This window comes from Carassius gibelio, chromosome A12 (genome assembly GCF_023724105.1).
Source record: "Carassius gibelio isolate Cgi1373 ecotype wild population from Czech Republic chromosome A12, carGib1.2-hapl.c, whole genome shotgun sequence".
NCBI classification, from domain to species: domain Eukaryota; kingdom Metazoa; phylum Chordata; class Actinopteri; order Cypriniformes; family Cyprinidae; genus Carassius; species Carassius gibelio.
This window is the reverse complement of record NC_068382.1, coordinates 25,214,374-25,237,583: the sequence shown is the minus strand read 5'-3', so window position 1 is coordinate 25,237,583 and position 23,210 is coordinate 25,214,374. Positions and strand designations below refer to the sequence as shown.

The window sequence follows — 23,210 nt, the reverse complement described above, 5'->3', positions numbered from 1 at the left end:
TTGCATAGTCAGAAATAACATATTTTTATTTAAGAGACTTTAAATAATGTATTGTTTTACACTGTTCCTTGAATAAAAATAGTTTATTTCTGAGGGCGAGTCAAGTGAATGTATCGATTACTTTAAATAAATTCTCTGGACAAGCGTGGATGTTATCAAACAAATGTTAAAAATAAAAAAATAATAATAATAAATATTCTATCAAAAACGACTTAATTTTAGTGAATCATTTTGTACAGACTGTACATAAAAATGCGCTGGTTCAAAATTGATTCACTGATTTATTTTGCAACAAGATATTTACTATATATTTCTATTTGTAAAAAAAAAAAAAAAAAAGATTATATATATATATATATATATATATATATATATATATATATATATATATATATATATATATATATATATTTATGTATTTATTTATAAATCTATTTTATTTTAAATATATACACAAAATAATATTTTCTTATAATTACCTAATTTTGTTTTTATTTATATTTATTTCTTAAATATTAAAAAACTATTAGTTTGAAAGATGAATTGCTTTAAATGTTATTAATCGTTGTTTTGCTATGATAAAGTGATCCTGAATGTTGGTGAAATGAAAGTGATAACAACTCGTGTTTATTAATTATAAGATATATATTGCTTAAATAAAGAGGTAAAAAGGCTCATGTAGTCTGAGTAGCCTTACTGGTAAATAAATACATAAATTACTCTGTGTTGATAAGTTAGTCTGTAAGACAATAGTATTTATTAACTGTAATTCTCAATCAGTGCATCAGAAATCAGTCTCTATTTTCTCATGTTTGTGATACAATCCTCAGCCATCTGAAGACTGATCATCTCATCTATTATTATTAATAACTGTAGTATTATTTCTGTGCTTTGAGATACATTATTCTCTTTTCTAAACCATAATTTGTCATTTTCATTACCATTGGAGAATGTGTGCGGGGGTTAAAAGTTATTTTAAAAACTTTTTACATTTGTCACACTATATGACATCATGATAAACTGATATGAAGAAGATATGGTCCGTCCAAATAATGATTTTGAGATTGGCATGGCACGATGTTGAGTGATATAATTCAAACCTTTGCTCTCATTTCACCATCACACACACACACGTGAAACACATGCATTCACATTGCTATATTAGATTTATTTATAACAATTTGTGCATCTAAATATAATTATGAAAATTGTGATACACTACCATTTAAATCTTTGGGGTAAATACCATTAAAAAGGGTAATAAAGGAAAAAAGGTGTACTTTTATACATCAATGACATATTAAATTGATAAAAAGTGAAAGTAAAGACATTTATAACATTACAAAAGATTTCTATTTTAAATAAATGCTGTTCTTTTGAACTTTCTGTTCATCAGCGAATCCTGAAAAATGAAATGCATCACAGTTTCCACAAAAATATTAAGTGTTTTCAACACTGATAATAATCAGAAATATTTCTTGAGCAGTAAATCATCATATTTTCCTGAAGACTGGAGGAATGATGCTGAAAATACAGCGGAGCATCACAGAAATAAATTACACTTTAACACAGATTCACACAGAAAACAGCTGATTTACATTATAAAAATATTTTACTATTTTACAGTATTTTTTTATCAAATAAATGCCGCCTTTAAAAAAAATATATATTCCAAACTTTTGGCCATCAGTTTATATATTCAGACAGGGTGTCTAGAATTAAGACCTAAAATTAAAGAGTTCATAGCTTCACACAGTGTGTTCATCCACACTAGCTATTTCACCAGCATGTCAATGCAACAGGTTGGTGGATTTATTAATCTTTGCGTCCTCTCTATAGTTAAACTATAGCGCCATCTACTGTGCGTTTCAAGAAAGACAGAGACTCAATCACCTGATACGGGTCATTTAAGGATGAGACATTTATATGAAAATGTACATGCATTTATGTGCTATCAAACATATGATCCCAGCACCATGCGTGATGACAGATTATAACTATTTTTAGTTTGTCTAATGCATATTGATTCTTACTTCCTGTAGCCTTCAGTATATAGATTAAATTATCCTAACCAATAATTCTATATGATCAGAAGAGGGAATTATATATGTTGTGTTATCAGGTTCTGAAAAGCATGGTATTTTTAAATGCCACCGTGTATTTGGTGCTGATTTTGGACACGTCATCATTCCTCGCCTGCTGAGACTTCATTATTCATAGAAATATAAAAAGATGGTGAAGTTGGTGTGAAACCTGGAGCATAAAATGGGCGGGGTTAATGGCCCAGACTCTGATTGGCCAGGTACAATTATTGGCATGATTCTGACCATGCGTCAGCAGAAAGGCATATATAAACATAATATAGGAGAAAATAAATAAATAAATAAATGAAGTTAAAAATAAATAAATAAAACGGATAATAGTTTAATAAACAATAATGTTAAATAACACTTAGAAAATAAATCCAAATAAAGCATAGACTGTCATTTTCATACATATGTTTTAGTTTACTAAGTGGTATGTGTGTATGCTAATCTGTTTTTTATTTTTTTTTTTATTTTTTTTTACTATTGTGATTCAAAGAGCAAAAACATATATATATACACACACAAATAAAGAAACAATATCCAAAAGAAGGAAAGGAAAATAAATAAAGTAAAATGACAACAAATAAAAATTGCCCTTGTGGGTAAATCCACTATTAATGTTCAAATCAAAGATACATACATTTATACACACACAATAAATATATATAAACAAAACCATCAAACTGGCTTTCTTATTGGTAAAGGTACACTTATGAATGTGAAATAAAGTAATTTAATCAATTAAAAGCGGTGTTCCTCTTGCTCAGAATAGTCAGTAAAGCCAGAGTACGTTTTCCTACGTACGTTAACAATAACCCGGCTGTTGGATAACAGCCACGTGGCACCTGTTACATTTCTCCGCGGTGATCGGATGAGCCAATCGCAGCCGTGTGTGATGACCTCATCTCACAGCGAGTACAAGAGCAGATTTCATTGTGTCCCAGATACGTCTGTTAAACATCGCTTCATCAGGAAAGCATCTGCTAAGACGTCTTTAAGATGTCAGTTTTAGATCATAAACATCTTAAAGACATCTTCTGTTTAACAGGAAACGTTCTATAGAGGAGCAAACACTTAAAAAAAATACATAGATCATATAGACGTGAGGCCAGCGCGTGCTATTATGGATGCCAGGTATAGATTATTTTTAATATGTATACTTTTTACCACATGAATGTTGCTAACAAAATAAAACTCTCGCGAGATTTGAATGGAGAGCTGCGCTGTGGGCCGGCTAGCGCCACCTGGAGGAAGCACGCGCCTCTGCGTCTCTCAGGAGACGCTTACTCAACATTCGCGGCTCGATGGTGCGCCCTCCGTGTGTTTATTAAATCATCCGGTGTTTCTGAGTCGCTCAGTGATGGAGGTGAACCGGGATGAAGCGGAGCGCTGCATCGAGATCGCGCTCGGAGCGCTGGAGCACGCGCAGCCGGAGAGAGCGCGCAGGTTCCTGGAGAAAGCGCAGCGGCTTTTCCCGACGCGCAGAGCCCGGGGTGAGCGCACTGATCCCGGGCAGATCCGGGCCTGAGGTTACCCTCCTACAGGGCTTGTACCGGATCGTATTTGCTGCACACGGCGTTCTTATATTCTGGCGAAACGCGCAGTTTTGTGTTATATCTGCGCGCGATGTGCATGAATCTCGTGCTGCTCGAGTCTGCCGTTCTGTTTTAAACAGAGATGTGATTGTTTAGTGTTTTTAGTAGTGTGTGTGTGCTGCTGTATCGCTATAGAGCTGCTGCTCTGATGATGATGTAACTATTGCATTAACAGCATTATTGCATTCAGGTGTTAATCTGGCTGTGTCTCAAATCCCAGTGAGCTGCCTGGTTAGACAGACGTGCACGTGCTGAAACTGTTGACCATTAATGTTGTTTAGGTCAGCATGCCAGACTCTCAGTAGTGCTGCATGTTCATATAGTTGCGTTCTATGTAGGGAACTCACTACGTTATGAGACAGCGATCTGCGTGCTGCTGGAATAATTCAAACAAAAATGATAATTTGCTGAAAATGTGCTCAGCCTCAGTTCATCCGAGATCAGGATGAGTTTGTTTCTTCATCAGGTTTGTAGAAATGTAGCATTGCATCAGTGTCTCATCAATGGATGCTCTGCAGTGAATGGGTGCCGTCAGAATGAGAGTCTGATAAAAACATCACAATAATCCACAGCACTCCAGTCCATCAGTGAACATCTGGAGAAGACAAAACCTGAAACACATCCAGCATTAAGATGATTTTAACTCAAATAATCTATAATAACACTTCCTCCAGTGTAAAAGTGCATCTGCTGTCGTCTCTCACAGATTTGTTTAGATCTGTTTAAACGCTGCTTGGTCTGTGCAGATTTCTCTCCTGATTCAGACCAGAACACACTGATGCAATGCTACATTTCTACAAACCTGATGAATAAATCTGATTTCAGCGAATAAACAATACACAAATGTAAATGTTTGGATGTTTCTTTAAGTAGGCTGCTCATTTGTATGACACCCTAAAAAGGCTGCATGTTCCCAGAAACGATGTTGTCTATGTAGTGATCTGTGGCGCTGTCTCTCAGACGAGTTGTGCTGATTTGCCGTGTTTTCCTCCTGACTGTGGGCTGATTCTCAGAGCTGCTGGCGTCTCTGGAGCAGAACGGCGAGGCGTCGTCTCCGAGAGCCGCTGATGGCACAGAAGCTGGTCAGCGCAGGTCAGAGGTCAGCAGTAATGACTCCAGTAAACCCTACACAGCGGAGCAGGCCGAGGCCGTCACGAGGTGCCTACAGTGTTCTTACTTCAGCTTCTGTTTGACTAAACGTCCTCCTGATGCTAGCTCTTCAAGGAGTCATGTTCTGTGTTCGTAGTGGTTTATTTTTACCCTGTTTTCTGTGTTAAGTCCACTTATGCTAGTCATACCTTAAATATATAGATCATTCCGTACGATCCAAATCAGTGTGTTTTTTACTTTTATTTATGTACTTTTATAGTATTTATTAACATTTGAATTAGTTTCTATATTTATGTTTTCAGATTTTTTTTTTGCTAAGTTTTAGTAATTTTGTCAGGTGCTTTTGACATTTTTATAATTTTCCGCTTTTGTTATTAATGTAGTTTAGGTTTTAATAATTTTTTACGTCCATATGTAATTTCTATTTATTTATTTATTTATTCTATATTTCTATTAAGCTTTAATTCTTTCTTTTCAAATTTTAAGTAATTTTTCTTATATGCTATTTGTTTTTTAGTAATTTTAGTACTTTTAAGTGTTTTAGTAATTTTTTAAAATTAAAATTAAACAAATTAAACATATTATTCCAAAAGATCTAAATTAGTGTTATTTTAATATAGTTTATGTACTATTATAGTGTTTATAAATATTAAGATTTAGCTTTTATTTTTACATTTTTTTTAATATTTTCTTTTTATTTAATTTAATACTTGAACATTTATTAAAAAAAACCCACATCAGCGGTACTATTATTTACATATTATTATGGTATGTATTAATATAATAATAAATTATTAATTGCATTTTAATTTAAGTGTTAGTAATTTAGCAATGTGCTTTGTCTTTTTTATGTTTTCAGATTTAGCTTTCATGTATTTCAGATTAATAATTTTTTAGATAATTTAACATTTTTAGGTTCTTAATCTAATGCAATTATTTTACTTCAGCTCTATTTCAATGAACGAAAGCTATTTTTAAGACCTTTAGTTAGCGATGCCTGTGCCTGTTCTTAAGGAGGTTGTGCTGTTTTTGCCTCGGCAGAATAAAGCAGTGTAAGAACTACTACGAGACTCTGGGCGTGCAGAAAGATGCTTCTGAAGACGATCTTAAGAAAGCTTACAGGAAGCTGGCGTTAAAGTTTCACCCTGATAAGAATCACGCTCCAGGAGCCACAGAGGCGTTTAAAGGTACATGCCATATGCTTGATTTGCTTGCATTAAAGTCTGTCTGCAATAAACTGAAATAAAGAGTTACCGTATTTTTCGGACTATAAGTCGCACCTGAGTATAAGTCACATCAGTCCAAAAATACGTCATGATGAGGAAAAAAACATATATAAGTCACATTTATTTAGAAACAAGAGAAAACATTACCATCTCCAGCCACGAGAGGGCGCTCTATGCTGCTCAGTGTAGACTACAGGAGAACTGAGCAGCATAGAGCGCCCTCTGGTGGCTGGAGACGGTAATGTTTTCTATTGGTTCATCTCTCTTAGTTCACTTCTCCTGGTTCATGTCAAATTAATTTTAATAAATAAGTCGCACCTGACTATAAGGCGCAGGACCAGCCAAACTATGAAAAAAAGTGTGACTTATAGTCTGGAAAATACGGTAGCTAGTGTCCTATATTTGCTGTGTGACTGTGGTTGTGTGCTGCAGCGATAGGAAACGCGTACGCAGTTCTGTCGAATGTGGAGAAGAGACGGCAGTACGATCAGGTCGGCTCGGGTCGATCCAGCGAGACCAACGACACACACTTCGAAGCCGATATTTCACCTGAAGATCTCTTCAACATGTTCTTCGGAGGAGGATTCCCTTCTAGTGAGTCTGAGCCTGTGTTTGTGAGGCCGAAGGGCATCTTGGGTAATAAAAGAACATTTATTTACTGGCTGCGTTGTGCATTCAGACGTTCACCCAAAATCAAAAGAAATTATGTTTTGCATGAGTGACTTTTTTTTTTGCATTGTGACATTTTCATTAAAATATTTCATTACTATGGAAGAATTTAAAAAATAAATAAAAGTATTTTATTATTATTATTATTATTACTGTTTATATTTCATAATAAAAACTAATAATAATTCTGAAAACATAATTCCATGTTTTTAACTTTAGATCATAAGAAAAATAAATAAATTATGTTTTGCATGAGTAACTTTTTTTTTTTCGTGACATTTTCATTAAAATATTTAATTGCTATGGAAGCATTAAAATATTTTTTTTCTATTTTTTTGTTCTTGCAATTCTATTTATATTTTTTATTGTAATTCTGATATTTACAAGATGTCGACTCAGATTTTTTTAAGATATAAACTTGCAGTTGTGAGAAAAAAAAGTCTTTTTTATTTATTTATTTAGTTATTTCTTTATTCTGTGGCCGTAACAAGCTTCCATGCATTACGGTTTTTGTTTTTCTGTGAAACACAACATTATTATTTTCTCTTAGCAGAAACCTAATTCCTTATTTTGAACGTTAGATTTTGGGAAGAAATATGACTCGGACACATATTTGATGATTTTCATAAGCATCAACAGAACAAGATGAAGTTAATGGAGAAATCCCCGAGGCTCTGACTAAAGACATGACCGTGTTTGTTCCAGGTAATGTTCACATGTACAGTAACGGACGGATGCGCTTTAATCAGAATCAGGGCGAGAGAGGAGAACAGCGAGGGGTGAGGACATCTTCAGACACAGCTCGGGTCATTTGAGAGGGTTTAAAGTGTGTGGAAAGTGGAGTAACTGTGAAAATGTCCGTAGTAGGTCAAAATGCATATAATTAATACAATTATATACAATTATAATATTTATATATTTTTTATTTTATAGGTATATATATATATATATATATGTATGTGTGTGTGTGACATTATATATATAATAAAACAACTTACTTTATAAAAAAAAACTATAAAACCGTAGCTGTATTTTGTGAATGAAACAGTAGAGGGCAGCAACGAGACATGAGTAAATCTGACATGATGTCTCAGTAATGTGATCTCTGTGTGTGTGTGTGTGTGTGTGTGTGTGTGTGTGTGTGTGTGTAGGGAGGTCTTGCTCTTCTCATGCAGTTGATGCCCATCCTCATCCTCGTCATCGTATCAGCGCTCAGTCAGATGATGGTCACCAACCCTCCCTACAGCCTCAGCTTCAGACCGTGAGTCTCTCTCTCTCTCTCTCTCTCTCTCTGTGTCTCTCTCTCTATCTCTCTCTCTTTATCTGCTTTCACACTATAAGCAGCACTGCTGATCTTCCAGTAGTCACCTTCAGATATCTTAAACACACAAAAGCTCACGTTATCAGAATCAATCGACTTACGTAAAGTCACATGGAGTGTTTAAACTTCATTATCCACACAGGAGTAATACATTCACTTTATTAATATAGCACCTTTTAAACACTGTGGCAATTCAAAGTACTTTACATAAAAATTATTAAAATATTAGTAAATGATGAATGATTTTTAAAAAATATTTATTTCGCATTTATATATAAAAAAAAAATTATATATATATATATAATGTATGTGAAATCTAAAAGTGAAATAAAATTATTAGATGTGGATTCATTTATACATGTATTAAATATATGAGTATTTATGTTGAGAGTATATTCTATGGGGTCCAACTGAAAAGTTAAAGCATTAAAAAACTAATAATAATACTAAAATGTTCAGGTTGTGGACTGATTGTTGGCTGAATATGAGTGACACATGATTATGATTTAGTTTTTCGTCGTCCAAAGAGCATCTTGTGCTTGAAGGAGTCTGACCTTTTGTCACAGAATCAATGTCACTTGTGTAGATGTGACGAGAGAGCTGCTTCATCTAGTGTCACACGTTTGATGCTTTCCTTGTGTGTGTGTGTGTGTGTAGCCAAGTACAAGTGCTCTGCCATCCGTATTATTATTATTAATATTATTATTAGATTAATAAAGCAAGCAAGCATGAGTTCTTGCGTTGGTCTGCTGAATTGATCGCTGGGTCACCGTGAGCCGATCAATACTCCGTGATGAGGTTCGGACCGGTCGGGTCAAAGGTCGAGTTCTGGACCTGATCAGCAGCTGGATGTGTGCGGAGCGGGAAAGATTGTGGAGCAGTTATGCAACATCTTCTTTATTTGAGCAAAATGAATCCAAATTGATTTAATAATTAACACTTGAATAAAAAAAATCCACATTTTAAATTACACTAACAGTGAAAAGTCTGGGATCCGTGAGACTTAATGTTTTAAAGAAGTCTCTTCTGCTCATCAAGGCTGCATTTGTTTGATCAAAAATACAGAATAAATCAGTAATCTTGCAAAATGTTATTACAATATAAAATAATGGTTTCTATTGTAATATCCTTTAAACTGTAATTTATTTCTGTGATGCAATGCTGAATTTCCATCATCATTACTTCAATGTAAAGTGTGACATGATCTTCAGAAATCATTCTAATATGATGATTGATTATTAGAAATATCAACGATTGTACTGCACAATATTTTTTGGAAGCTGAGACACTTTTTTCAGGATTGTTTGATGAATTAAAATAACATGTTATTTGTATTTTTTTTATCAAATAAATGCCGCCGTGGTGAGCAGAAGAAAGTAAAACATAAAAAGTCATTCCAAACGTTTGACTGCGAGTAGATATGAATTTGTTTGTGAATTATAGACATTTAAACAGTGGCTGTAATAAAGGCTGTAATAAATAAATTTTTCTAAATGCTCCGCTCTCGCGAGTTTATTGTTTTTTGGATTCATTTTATGTTGCGTTTGAAAACTGAAGGCAGATGCATTCTGTCAGTCATGTGAGATCTCGTCTGATTGGTCGAGAGAGACGGAGGGCTGCAATCTCAGGGTGAACTCTTCACCTTTGACCCTGAATGATCTTCACACTGAGGAATCATCTAGAAGTCTGATGGACAGTAGCTCAGCTGTTCTTCACACTCGGTGTGCATGAACGAAGCCTGTGACCTCTGACCCTGACATTCTAACTTACTGCTGCTCTCGAAGCAGGGTTAAACTCACTTTAAGTGTTATTTAGTAACATTTTTAGAATTTTTATCACGTTAATACAAAATAAACAGGGTTACAGGGTTACTATTGTTAGCTAAAACCAATACCTTAATACGTTATTTAAAAAAAAAAAAAAAATATGTATATATATATATATATATATATATATATCATATTTATTTATTTTTTTGTAATTTTTTTTAACTGATGTACTAAAATAACTAATACTTGAAAAAAATAAGAAACTTACTAAAACGTCAATTAAAATTAAAACAGATTAAAAAAAAAATGTATCCAAAATATTAACAAAAGCTATAATAGTATGTTGATGATATTAAAATATTGAGTATAAAAGTAAATTTAATGATTGTGAATTCAAGTTCAGCATGTGCTCTTGTAACTTTCTTATCATGTCTTTGTGAAAATAGCACATTTCACGTGTGTGTGTCACAGGTCAGCGGGTCACACACAGAAGCGCGTGACGGAGAATCTGGGCGTGACGTATTACGTGAACGAGCGATTCTCGCAGGACTACAGCGGCGCGAGTCTGACACGAGTCGAGAGCAGCGTGGAGGACGACTACATCTCCAACCTCAGGAACAACTGCTGGAGAGAGAGACAACAGAGTACGACACACACACACACACAAACACAGACAGAGAGAGACACACACAGATAGACAGAGAGACACACACACATGCATGCACACACACACAAACGCACACACAGACAACGTCAGAGTGAGACACACACACACACACACAGACAGACAGACAGAGAGAGACACACACAGATAGACAGATAGACACACACAGAGAGACACACACAAGCATGCACACACACACACACATGCATGCACTCACTCACACACACACAATAAAAGTGTCCTCACAGACTCTTCTGAAGTCATATGATAGTTCCTGTGAATTCATTATGAGCTCAGGACACTTCAGGCCTCCAAAAACATATCAATAAATAAAGTTATATATATATGTGTGTGTGTATATATACAGTATTGTTCAAAATAATAGCAGTACAATGTGAATAACCAGAATAATCAAGGTTTTTCGTATTTTTTTTATTGCTACGTGGCAAACAAGTTACCAGTAGGTTCAGTAGATTCTCAGAAAACAAATGAGACCCAGCATTCATGATATGCACGCTCTTAAGGCTGTGCAATTGGGCAATTAGTTGAATTAGTTGAAAGGGGTGTGTTCAAAAAAATAGCAGTGTGGCATTCAATCACTGAGGTCATCAATTTTGTGAAGAAACAGGTGTGAATCAGGTGGCCCCTATTTAAGGATGAAGCCAACACTTGTTGAACATGCATTTGAAAGCTGAGGAAAATGGGTCGTTCAAGACATTGTTCAGAAGAACAGCGTACTTTGATTAAAAAGTTGATTAGAGAGGGGAAAACCTATAAAGAGGTGCAAAAAATGATAGGCTGTTCAGCTAAAATGATCTCCAATGCCTTAAAATGGAGAGCAAAACCAGAGAGACGTGGAAGAAAACGGAAGACAACCATCAAAATGGATAGAAGAATAACCAGAATGGCAAAGGCTCAGCCAATGATCACCTCCAGGATGATCAAAGACAGTCTGGAGTTACCTGTAAGTACTGTGACAGTTAGAAGACGTCTGTGTGAAGCTAATCTATTTTCAAGAATCCCCCGCAAAGTCCCTCTGTTAAAAAAAAGGCATGTGCAGAAGAGGTTCCAATTTGCCAAAGAACACATCAACTGGCCTAAAGAGAAATGGAGGAACATTTTGTGGACTGATGTGAGTAAAATTGTTCTTTTTGGGTCCAAGGGCCACAGGCAGTTTGTGAGACGACCCCCAAACTCTGAATTCAAGCCACAGTACACAGTGAAGACAGTGAAGCATGGAGGTGCAAGCATCATGATATGGGCATGTTTCTCCTACTATGGTGTTGGGTCTATTTATCGCATACCAGGGATCATGGATCAGTTTGCATATGTTAAAATACTTGAAGAGGTCATGTTGCCCTATGCTGAAGAGGACATGCCCTTGAAATGGTTGTTTCAACAAGACAATGACCCAAAACACACTAGTAAACGGGCAAAGTCTTGGTTCCAAACCAACAAAATTAATGTTATGGAGTGGCCAGCCCAATCTCCAGACCTTAATCCAATTGAGAACTTGTGGGGTGATATCAAAAATGCTGTTTCTGAAGCAAAACCAAGAAATGTGAATGAATTGTGGAATGTTGTTAAAGAATCATGGAGTGGAATAACAGCTGAGAGGTGCCACAAGTTGGTTGACTCCATGCCACACAGATGTCAAGCAGTTTTAAAAAACTGTGGTCATACAACTAAATATTAGTTTAGAGATTCACAGGATTGCTAAATCCCAGAAAAAAAAAATGTTTGTACAAAATAGTTTTGAGTTTGTACAGTCAAAGGTAGACACTGCTATTTTTTTGAACACACCCCTTTCAACTAATTGCCCAATTGCACAGCCTTAAGAGCGTGCATATCATGAATGCTGGGTCTTGTTTGTTTTCTGACAATCTACTGAACCTACTGGTAACTTGTTTGCCACGTAGCAATAAAAAAATATACTAAAAACCTTGATTATTCTGGTTAGTCACATTGTACTGCTATTATTTTGAACAAGACTGTATATATATATATATATAATTCTTAAATTATTTTAATATTGGGGATGAACAGGATTTTTAATTTTTTTGAAATATTATTCTAATGTAAATCATCTGTTTTCTGTGTGAATCTGTGTTAAAGTGTAATGTATTTCTGTGATGCTCCGCTGTATTTTCAGCATCATTCCTCCAGTCTTCAGTGTCACATGATCTTCAGAAATCATGAAAATATGATGATTTACTGCTCAAGAAACATTTCTGATTATTATCAGTGTTGAACACAGTTGTGCTGCACAATATTTATTTGGAATCTGTGATGCATTTAGTTTTTCAGAATTCACAGATGAACAGAAAGTTCAAAATAACAGCATTTATTTGAAACATAAATCTTTCGTAACATTATAAATGTCACTTTTGCTCAATGCAATGTGTCCTTGATTAATACCTAATAATTTCTTCCAAACGTACTACCTTTTTTAAACGGAAACCGATATTCCCTAAATCCTTTTCGAAAGTGAATCATACTTGTTTGGAACGACATGAGCGTGAGTCACTGATGACAGAACTGTGATTTGTGGGTGTACTGTCCCTTTAAGAACTGCTAGTAATTGAGCAATAATCAGTGAGCGTTGAGGAGGAAGATTCCAGTTTAAAGCAGAATCAGGAGTTTGTGGCATGTCTCTCTTCATGACTCACATGTCTGAACTCTGCGTTTGCTGAGAGCCAGTATAAACCAGCTGTGCTTTCTCACGTCCTGTAACGTTCAGCGAATGAGTCCTGGAGATATTCGAGGGAAGTTTACATCTGTTTCGATGCATGATTCACTCCTGTTTATTCCCAGACTGAACAAACAGCGTTTCATCATCTGAGTCCACTTTCTATGCATCCTTTTACATTCTGTCATGATTTGCTCACTTCATGTCAATGAGACCCGTGTGTGTGTGTGTGTGTGTGTGTGTGTGTTTCAGAGGAGGGTCTGCTGTACCGTGCGCGATATTTCGGGGACAGTGATCTGTACCAGCGGGCTCAGCGGATGGGAACCCCGAGCTGCTCTCGGCTGTCTGAGGTTCAGGAGTCTTTACACGGATAGATGAAGCTTCAGTGCAATAGCTGGTGAGCACTGCATCCATCAGCTTGACCTCTGACCTCTGAGTCCCACTTCATGCATGCTTTTGGAAGATGCTTTTATCCGCAGCAACTTTCCTTTCAGTGCATGTATTCGCTGGGAATCGAAACCTATGCGTCGTCCTCCACTGTCCGAGCTTCAGAGACGCTAATGAACGCTTGATCCAAGTCCCTGACCTGGAGATGTGTGTTCAGAGTCAGTTTGGGTGGTTCGAAGCACTTTCATATAATTTTTAAAAAAGTGTAATGTCTGAGCGGCACGACACAACAACAAACTGGGAGAGTAGAAGTGATACATACATGCGTGTGTATATATAATAATATAATAAACTTGTTCAGCAACTTATAATTAAATCCAGTATTAAATAATAAATGATATTGGTTTGTGTGGTGCAGTGCTTTAAGGAGGGAATGATTGGGGAAAGTCCACTGCTGGAAAAGTGGGTCAGTGTCTGTGCTGCTGAAATTACACACTTCAGTGTGAAGCAAGAGTGTCATATCTTGTGCAATGTGAAACGTTGCATACATACAACAGTGCATTATTCATATTTCTTCAAATAAATATTATTAACATCTCAATATTTGTTTTCTGCACAGGTTCCAAAAAACAATCTCTCCAGTCTGGAATATGGAAGAACGCCATGCATTTGTTTGAAAAACAGGACTGAGCATTGCAACCACTACTGAACTCGACTAGAAAGACTTACTGAGGACTGAAGCGGTGTGTGTGTGCGTGTGTGTGTGTGTGTTTGTTCATGCATGCATGCTAAGGACCATGTACGTGAGCGTGCGTGTGTGTGTGTGTATTTGTGTTTGTGTGTGCGTGCATGTACATGCATGCTAATGATTGTGTGTGTGCGTGCCTCTGTGTGTGTGTGTACGTGCATACATGTTAAGGACCATATACGTGATCAAGTGTGTGTGTGTGTGTGTGTGTACATGCATGCTAATGATTGTGTGTGTGCGTGCCTCTGTGTGTGTGTGTACGTGCATACATGTTAAGGACCATATACGTGATCAAGTGTGTGTGTGTGTGTGTGTACATGCATACATGCTAAGGACCATGTACGTGAGCAAGTGTGTGTGTGTGTGTGTGTATACATGCATACATGCTAAGGACCACGTACGTGATCAAGTGTGTGTGTGTGTACATGCATGCTAAGGATTGTGTTTGTGTTTGTGTGTGTGTGTGTGTGTGTGTGTGTGTACATGCATGCTAAGGATTGTGTTTGTGTTTGTGTGTGTGTGTGTGTGTGTGTGTGTACATGCATGCTAAGGATTGTGTGTGTGTGTGTGTGTGTGTGTGTGTGCGTGTGTGCTAAGGACCATATACTTTGAGCAAGTTTTTAGTGTGTGTGTGTGTGTGTGTGTGTGTGTGTGGACTTGCATGCATGCTAAGGACCATGTACGTGAGCAAGTGTGTGTGTGTGTTTGTGAAACTGGAGCTGGTGTTTTGGACTCCTGGATGAAGGACGTTCCTCACAGTCTGAATGTTCTGGCCTGGATTAAAGTTCATGGTGTTGTTTCTCTAATTTCAAACTTATTTTCAGCTCTGGCTGGAATCAACAACCTGGTTTTGCTTTATGAAACAGACTGGAGACTCCAATGACAATATCTGCATTTATTTATTTGAGTTTGTTTAGATGGAGATCATGACTTTTTAATGATTTATATTTGTATGTATGTGATTTATCTATGCAGGGATCTTACTGATTAAATTATTGTGTATGCGTGTTAGGAGTAACTACTGCTTCTGTACAGCTGATATTTATTGAAGGATTGAATAGGAGTATTTATTTCATATGAAGTTTTATTTTCTACATGACTAGTTTCATTGCTGACAGAGACTACGCTGCATTTATTTCACTCTGAAAACAAATAAAGGTTGTACGTGCCACTGTCCACAGAGTGGGTGTGTGATTCATTGTGTTTTAGACGCAGGATGCCAGCTAGTTCCACAGTCAGCTGAAGCATGCTTCTCAGCACGTTCTTAGTCAGCCATCTGAAAAAAAAAAAAAGGAAAACCAGCGTGTGAAAGGTTGAGAAAAACAGCTGAGAGAAGCAACCGTTCTCCCGAAGATGAACATTCCAGATTAGGATGAGTTTGTTTCTTCATCAGGTTTGGAGAAATGTAGCATAATCTATAATAAAACTTCCTCCAGTGAAAAAGTGTTCTGGTCTGAATCCGCTCTAAACAAATATGTGGCTGGATTTTGATGTGAGAGACAACAGAAGATGCACTTTTACACTGGAGGAAGTGTTATGGACTCATAAAATCATCTTAATGCTGGATGTGTTTCAGGTTTTGTCTTCTCCAGATGTTCACTGATGGACTGGAGTGCTGTGGTTTATTGTGATGTTTTTATCAGACTCTCATTCTGACGGCACCCATTCACTGCAGAGCATCCGTTGATGAGACACTGATGCACAAATGTCAGGAAATCTGATCGTATAAAGTTTAATCAGTGACGCATCTCTATAAAGTGTGGCATCTCTGAAAATATTAATACATGCAATTTCTCCTCTCCCTGATTTCCAGAGAATGCATGAATTGATAATGCATGCACTGCTATTATTATTAAGTGCAAGAAAAGTAACTTTAGACAAAAGCATCGGTTAAATGCTTGAATCTTAAACATCCCAAAAGTTAATAAAAATGCAAAGACAAGTTTTTTTTCAAAAAAAGATAATTTATTTTCTGCATGTCGCTCAAGTACAAATCCCCCCCCCCCAGAATACATTTCATTTGAATATCAAATAAATAAGATGCATATGATTGTAAAATACAAAAAAAAAAAAAACTTCCGTTTGATCTAAGAGAACAATAACTGCATCCAGACACTTTGTTACACATCTTTGAACAAATCAGCACTTGAATAATAAAAAAAAAAAAAAAAAAAAGTTCATAACATGGAAAATAGCTGCCACGTCTGGTTTCCATGAACCTGAGGTAAACATTTGAACAGCAGCACAAAACTCCTGCTTCACTAGAACGTCAGCAAAAGTACAACATAATAAACACTTTATTGTATCGAAGTCTTTTATAGACCCTACATCTGCATTACAACATCTCAGGCCTCTTGTGAGACCAAGCTTCATTTAAAACCCTGGTAAAATCCATGGCTTGGACATTCAATCGGTCGAGCTCAGCATTCTTCAATCAAAAGCTCTTCAGAGCTGTACAGTTTTCTTTTAATAACTCGAAATCCAGTGCTCAGTTTAAGTGCACGTCTAACAACCGGAGACGAAGGCGATCTGCCGGTGAAAAGCCCCTGGATTTTCGGCCAGAAGCCCCTGGAGTCGAGCCTCAGCACGAGTGTGAGCTGGAAGGTGGGCACTAGGTAGGGGTCGACTGCGATTTGTCCCACGGCTTCGCAGCTGCCATCCTGCTCCATGCAGAGGTCAACGAGGGCACCACGAAGGCCACAGGGCTCGCTGACCGACAGATGCACCAGCTCCTGACCGATGTGCTCCAGGAGCGTCTCGGGAATGAGGAGCTTGGAGCAGTGCAGGACGCAGTCTTTGGCGTTGGTCAGGTTAAGTGCAATGAGCTGCACCACTTCCTTGCACAAGGCCTCTTCGGCGGGGTCAAAAAACAATTCGGAATCGGACAGATCGGCTAGGGATATGGAACCTGTGGGAGACGAATGAAAGCATGCATTAGACTCGAGATCTTGCATGGTTATGGAGGAGAATGTATACACGGTAAGTCATGCATGTTTACCTGCATCTGATGCATTGTCTGCGCTGCTGTGATTGTCTGAATCAGAGTCTAGGCTTTGGCTGCTGTGCAGTTTCTGCATCAGTCTGCTCCAAGACAAGCGTTTGGATGGAGCGTCCGATGTTGGTGTGGATGGGAGACTTGAGTCTTCAGATGAAAGGCTGGAAATCAGCTGCTCTGGCATTGTTCAGTTTTAAAATGACTGTAAGAGAGAAGAGAAGTTCTTATTATTGATGCACGAGACACAAAATCAGCTGGTGATTGTCAAGATGCATTTACAAGATAAAGTCTTGAATTAATTCTGAAAAGTGTATTACAATTATGCTTTTGTATCGAAAAATGTCAAATTTCTGCCAGCAGGGTCAGAAAAACTGCTGTCCCTTTAAATTAAGTTTGTTGTTCTGACCCCATAGAGAGATTTGTATTGTTTTAGCCAAAACCTCACTTAATTATTGTTTTTTTTCCTAAGATAATTTCACTTTAAGTTAATGCATCGTGATGTAAAAAGGGGTTTTGAAATTTGTACTGCAAAACAGGAAAATCATTTCTCCAGAGTAAACAAAGAATTCTGCCATTAAAAAAATAAATAAATTAAAAAATGATATGCATCAGCAAATGTTATCTGACTGATTTTGCAGTGTTGATATCAGGAATATATATATATATATATATATATTTTTTTTAATCAAATATGCAGCATAGTTTTTTCTTGCATTGTACTTTATGGTTTGAAGTGGACAACAAAAATTATGAAATGAGACACTTACCGATATTATGCACGTTAATGTCTTCAGATGTGATGAACTATCGGTAGTTTTCCGCGAAAAAATAGTCCGTAATAATGATCAGCAACTAACAAAGCCGTGTAAAAAGCGGAATAAGTGCAACAGCTGATAGTGTCCGCAGTGAGTTCTGCTAACACTGACGCAAGCCGCTCTGCGCCTCTTTATATACCCGCTGCCGCTGGCCACGCCTCCTTCGAGTTTTCAGCCAATCGGCGTTTATGTCACGTCTGCCGCGTCCCTATTTCGCCTGGTAACACGCAGCAGCGCTGATCAACGAGCCTCCGCTATTGTCTGCGGCGGATGATGGCGCAGTGCTCACATCACCTTTTGTCTTCCACTCAGGACATGTAGTGGCGATTCTCACGTCTGCGCGTTTGTTTGTGGTTTGATTGGACGATTAAGTGATATGCATCAAGAAATCGAAACAGAATTGTGAAATACTGACTTTAGTTGGCTTTTCGTTGTGTGCTACAGTGACTGATGACGTCACTACATAAACACACAGTGAGCTTCATGCAGTTAAATGCCTCTGATGCAATAATTCAATATGATATACTTTTTTTTAAAGCGGTTATGAACTTCATTGCTGTTCTTTTACTAGTCATGTAAGGTTTATGGACTCATATTTGTATTTTCTAAACACGTTTTGGTCACATCTGCCAAACTAATTAAAATTGGGGAGTTTTGTACTTTCAATGATGGAAAACTTTACTAAATGGTGACTAGCCTACTTGCACTGAAAAACAAAATGGTAATCTAAAAAATGCTGCCATCTAAATTAACTGGTTTTATTTAATTTTCTTTTTAACTCAAATAATTTAATGTCTCAGAATCAACCTAGACACATTTCAACAAGAAAACTAAATGCCATGGGTTAAATGTAGTTGACCTAGTTCCAGGTTAACCATTTTTACAGTGTACAAGATATAAATATACATGTTCCTTTATATTTTAATACTAAATAATTTACAAAGTCTATTGACAGATTAACCCTGTTTTAACCAAACTAAAAGTAGCCTACTAAAGGAGGTTTGATTTTTTTTTTTTTTACATGAAACTCCTGAAACTTACCAAGTTAACACACTTTGGTACATTAGAAACTTAAAAACTAGTCTTCAGTGAATAGAGTTCATAATAAAGCCAGATTTAGTGTGATGAAAGCTTTCTGTCTTTAAGCTAAATTGGCTGCATTTGGCCAGATAAGTGTGAAGCGCTGCAGTTGGGGGAGGTTCAGGAAAGAGTTAAAAGTTTCCTAGTTTAGTTGCTGGTCAGCAGGGACCCTCCCACACGGACAGGCACATTCCAGTCTTCTGTTTGCTATAGTCAAGGGGTGGGTTTTCTATAAGATCCTGCTGCAACTTTTGCATATAATGCATTTGAATTTGGCTGCATGAATACACAAACATTAATGGGCCTCAGAAGAGTTTTTCTGTGTTAAATCAATGCACACTTTCATGCGCTGCTTTTAGAAAGGCCTGTTTGTTCACACCTCTGCGAAACTGGGCTTTAGACAACTGCTGAAGATCTGACCTCTGCCAAATGTCTTAGAGACGCGAATGAAAAACCACCTCAGTCCTCAGTAAGAGTGCAATTTTAGCATGTCTTATCTGAGCATTAAATGGCCCATAAGTCACCCAGTAAATACATGATTTATAATTTATTTACCTTTATTTAGCCAGGCAAGCAACTTAATTACAACAACATCCTGGCTATATTATTAACACGTTTAAATGAAATTATCTAAATGTTTAAATGAAAACATAACTTGTGGGAATAAGAATTTTTGTTTTAGCCTGAGATGTGGTTTATATGGAAGCTTGTTTCTGAAATAGAATAGAAAAAATTTAAAAGGTAATTGCGTCTTTTCATCTCAGAATTCTGACTTTATATCGCACAATTCTGACTTTATATCGCACAATTCTGACTTTATATTGCACAATCCTGACTTTATATCGCACAATTGTGACTTTATATCCCACTATTCTGACTTTATATCGCACAATTGTGACTTTATATCGCACAATTGTGACTTTATATCGCACAATCCTGACTTTATGCCTCACAATTCTGACTTTATATTGCACAATTGTGACTTTATTTCGCACAATTCTGACTTTATATTCCTCAATCCTGACTTTATGCCTCACAATCCTGACTTTATGCCTCACAATCCTGACTTTATGCCTCACAATCCTGACTTTATGCCTCACAATTCTGACTTCATATCGCACCATTCTAACTTTATGCCTCACAATTCGGACTTGATATCTCACAATTCTGACTTTATGCCTCACAATTCTGACTTTATATTGCACAATTCTGACTTTATATCGCACAATTCTGACTTTATATCGCAGAATTCTAAATTTATATTGCAAAATTCTGACTTTATATCGCACAATTCTAAATTCATATAGCAGAATTCTGACTTTATATCACAAAATTTTAACTTTATGCCTCACAATTCTGACTTTATATCGCACAATTATGACTTTATATCACAAAATTCTAACTTTATGCCTCACAATTCTGACTTTATATCACACAATTCTAACTTTATATCACACAATTCTAACTTTATGCCTCACAATTCTGACTTTATATCGCACAATTCTGACTTTATATCGCACAATTCTAAATTCATATAGCAGAATTCTGACTTTATATCACAAAATTCTAACTTTATGCCTCACAATTCTGACTTTATATCGCACAATTATGACTTTATATCACACAATTCTAACTTAATGCCTCACAATTATGACTTTATATCACACAATTCTAACTTTATATCGCACTATTCTAACTTTATGTCACACAATTCTGACTTTATATCGCACAATTCTAAATTTATATCGCAGAATTCTAACTTTATGCCTCACAATTTTGACTTTATATCGCACAATTCTAACTTTATATCACTCTATTCTAACTTTATGTCACACAATTCTGACTTTATATCGCACAATTCTAACTTTATGCCTCACAATTCTGACTTTATATCACACAATTCTGACTTTAAATCGCACAATTCTAACTTTATGCCTCACAATTCTGACTTCATATTGCACTATTCTAACTTTATGTCACACAATTCTGACTTTATATCACACAATTCTAACTATGCCTCACAATTCTGACTTTATATCGCACTATTCTGACTTTATATCGCACAATTCTGACTTTATATCGCACAATTCTGACTTTATATCGCACTATTCTGACTTTATATCGCACAATTCTAACTTTATGCCTCACAATTCTGACTTTATATCGCACTATTCTAACTTTATGCCTCACAATTCTGACTTTATATCGCACAATTCTGACTTTATATCGCACTATTCTGACTTTATATCGCACAATTCTAACTTTATATCGCAAAATTCTGTCTTTATATCGCACATTTCTGATTTTATATCGCACAATTCTGACTTTATATCGCACAATTCTAACAATGCCTCACAATTCTGACTTTATATCGCACTATTCTGACTTTATATCGCACAATTCTGACTTTATATCACACAATTCTGACTTTATATCGCACAATTCTAACTTTATGTCACAAAATTCTGACTTTATATCGCACAATTCTGACTTTATATCGCACAATTCTGACTTTATATCGCACAATTCTAACTACGCCTCACAATTCTGACTTTATATCGCACTATTCTGACTTTATATCGCACAATTCTGACTTTATATCACACAATTCTGACTTTATTTCGCACAATTCTAACTTTATGTCACACAATTCTGACTTTATATTGCACTATTCTGACTTTATATCGCACAATTCTAACTTTATATTGCACAATTCTGACTTTATATCGCACAATTCTAACTACGCCTCACAATTCTGACTACATATCACACTATTCTGACTTTATATCGCACAATTATGACTTTATATCACACAATTCTGACTTTATATCGCACTATTCTAACTTTATGTCACACAATTCTGACTTTATCTCGCACAATTCTAACTTTATGCCTCACAATTCTGACTTTATATTGCACTATTCTGACTTTATATCACACAATTCTAACTTTTTATCGCACAATTCTGACTTTATATCGCACAATTCTGACTTTATATCGCACAATTCTAACTTTATATCGCACAATTCTGACTTTATATCGCACAATTCTGACTTTATATCGCACAATTCTAACTATGCCTCACAATTCTGACTTTATATCGCACTATTCTGACTTTATATCACACAATTCTGACTTTATATCGCACAATTCTGACTTTATATCGCACAATTCTGACTTTATATCGCACAATTCTGACTTTATATCGCACAATTCTGATTTTATATTGCACAATTCTGACTTTATGCCTCACAATTCTGACTTTATATCGCACAATTCTAACTTTATGCCTCACAATTCTGACTTTATATCGCACAATTCTGACTTTATGCCTCACAATTCTGACTTTATATCGCACTATTCTGACTTTATATCACACAATTCTGACTTTGTCACATAATTCTGACTTTATATCGCACAATTCTAACTTTATGCCTCACAATTCTGACTTTATATCGCACTATTCTGACTTTATATCACACAATTCTGACTTTATATCGCACAATTCTGACTTTATATCGCACAATTCTGACTTTATATCGCACAATTCTAACTTTATATCGCACAATTCTGACTTTATATCGCACAATTCTGATTTTATATTGCACAATTCTGACTTTATGCCTCACAATTCTGACTTTATATCGCACAATTCTAACTTTATATTGCACAATTCTAACTTTATATCGCACAATTCTGATTTTATATTGCACAATTCTAACTTTATGCCTCACAATTCTGACTTTATATCACACAATTCTGACTTTATATCGCACAATTCTGACTTTATATCGTACAATTCTGACTTTATATCGCACAATTCTGACTTTATGCATCACAATTCTGACTTTATATCGCACAATTCTAACTTTATGCCTCACAATTCTGACTTTATATCGCACTATTCTGACTTTATATCACACAATTCTGACTTTATATCGCACAATTCTGACTTTATATCGCACAATTCTGACTTTATGCATCACAATTCTGACTTTATATCGCACAATTCTAACTTTATGCCTCACAATTCTGACTTTATATCGCACTATTCT

General features: G+C 36.0%; 2 protein-coding genes across 2 annotated transcripts; one reads left to right on the top strand and one right to left on the bottom strand.

Moving 5' to 3' along the window:
- The first annotated feature begins 3,310 nt into the window (after nucleotides 1-3,310).
- Nucleotides 3,311-15,441, top strand: LOC128025566 (dnaJ homolog subfamily B member 12). The gene is made up of 9 exons (XM_052612037.1): nucleotides 3,311-3,580; nucleotides 4,696-4,840; nucleotides 5,834-5,979; nucleotides 6,451-6,612; nucleotides 7,393-7,466; nucleotides 7,839-7,948; nucleotides 10,249-10,421; nucleotides 13,383-13,527; nucleotides 14,137-15,441. The coding sequence occupies exons 1-8, from the start codon at nucleotides 3,448-3,450 to the stop codon at nucleotides 13,502-13,504; spliced, it is 1,065 nt and encodes a 354-aa protein (XP_052467997.1). The 5' UTR covers nucleotides 3,311-3,447; the 3' UTR covers nucleotides 13,505-13,527; nucleotides 14,137-15,441.
- Nucleotides 15,442-16,321: 880 nt separating this feature from the next.
- LOC128025570 (DNA damage-inducible transcript 4 protein) lies at nucleotides 16,322-18,482 on the bottom strand. The gene is made up of 3 exons (XM_052612044.1): nucleotides 18,028-18,482; nucleotides 17,264-17,462; nucleotides 16,322-17,173 (listed from the first exon to the last, which is right to left on the bottom strand). Exons 2-3 carry the CDS (start codon nucleotides 17,442-17,444, stop codon nucleotides 16,686-16,688), a joined length of 669 nt encoding a protein of 222 aa, XP_052468004.1. The 5' UTR covers nucleotides 17,445-17,462; nucleotides 18,028-18,482; the 3' UTR covers nucleotides 16,322-16,685.
- Between the last annotated feature and the right edge of the window lie 4,728 nt (nucleotides 18,483-23,210).

What these genes read in the sequence shown, in the direction of transcription:
- LOC128025566 (XM_052612037.1), top strand. Translation starts at nt 3,448, where the DNA reads ATGGAGGTGAACCGGGATGAAGCGGAGCGCTGCATCGAGATCGCGCTC. An exon ending in CGGAGGAGGATTCCCTTCTA is followed by an intron (nt 6,613 to 7,392) that starts GTGAGTCTGAGC and finishes TGTTTGTTCCAG; the next exon opens with GTAATGTTCACATGTACAGT. An exon ending in CTGGAGAGAGAGACAACAGA is followed by an intron (nt 10,422 to 13,382) that starts GTACGACACACA and finishes TGTGTGTTTCAG; the next exon opens with AGGAGGGTCTGCTGTACCGT.
- LOC128025570 (XM_052612044.1), bottom strand. Translation starts at nt 17,444, where the DNA reads ATGCCAGAGCAGCTGATTTCCAGCCTTTCATCTGAAGACTCAAGTCTC. An exon ending in AGACAATGCATCAGATGCAG is followed by an intron (nt 17,174 to 17,263) that starts GTAAACATGCAT and finishes CGTCTCCCACAG; the next exon opens with GTTCCATATCCCTAGCCGAT.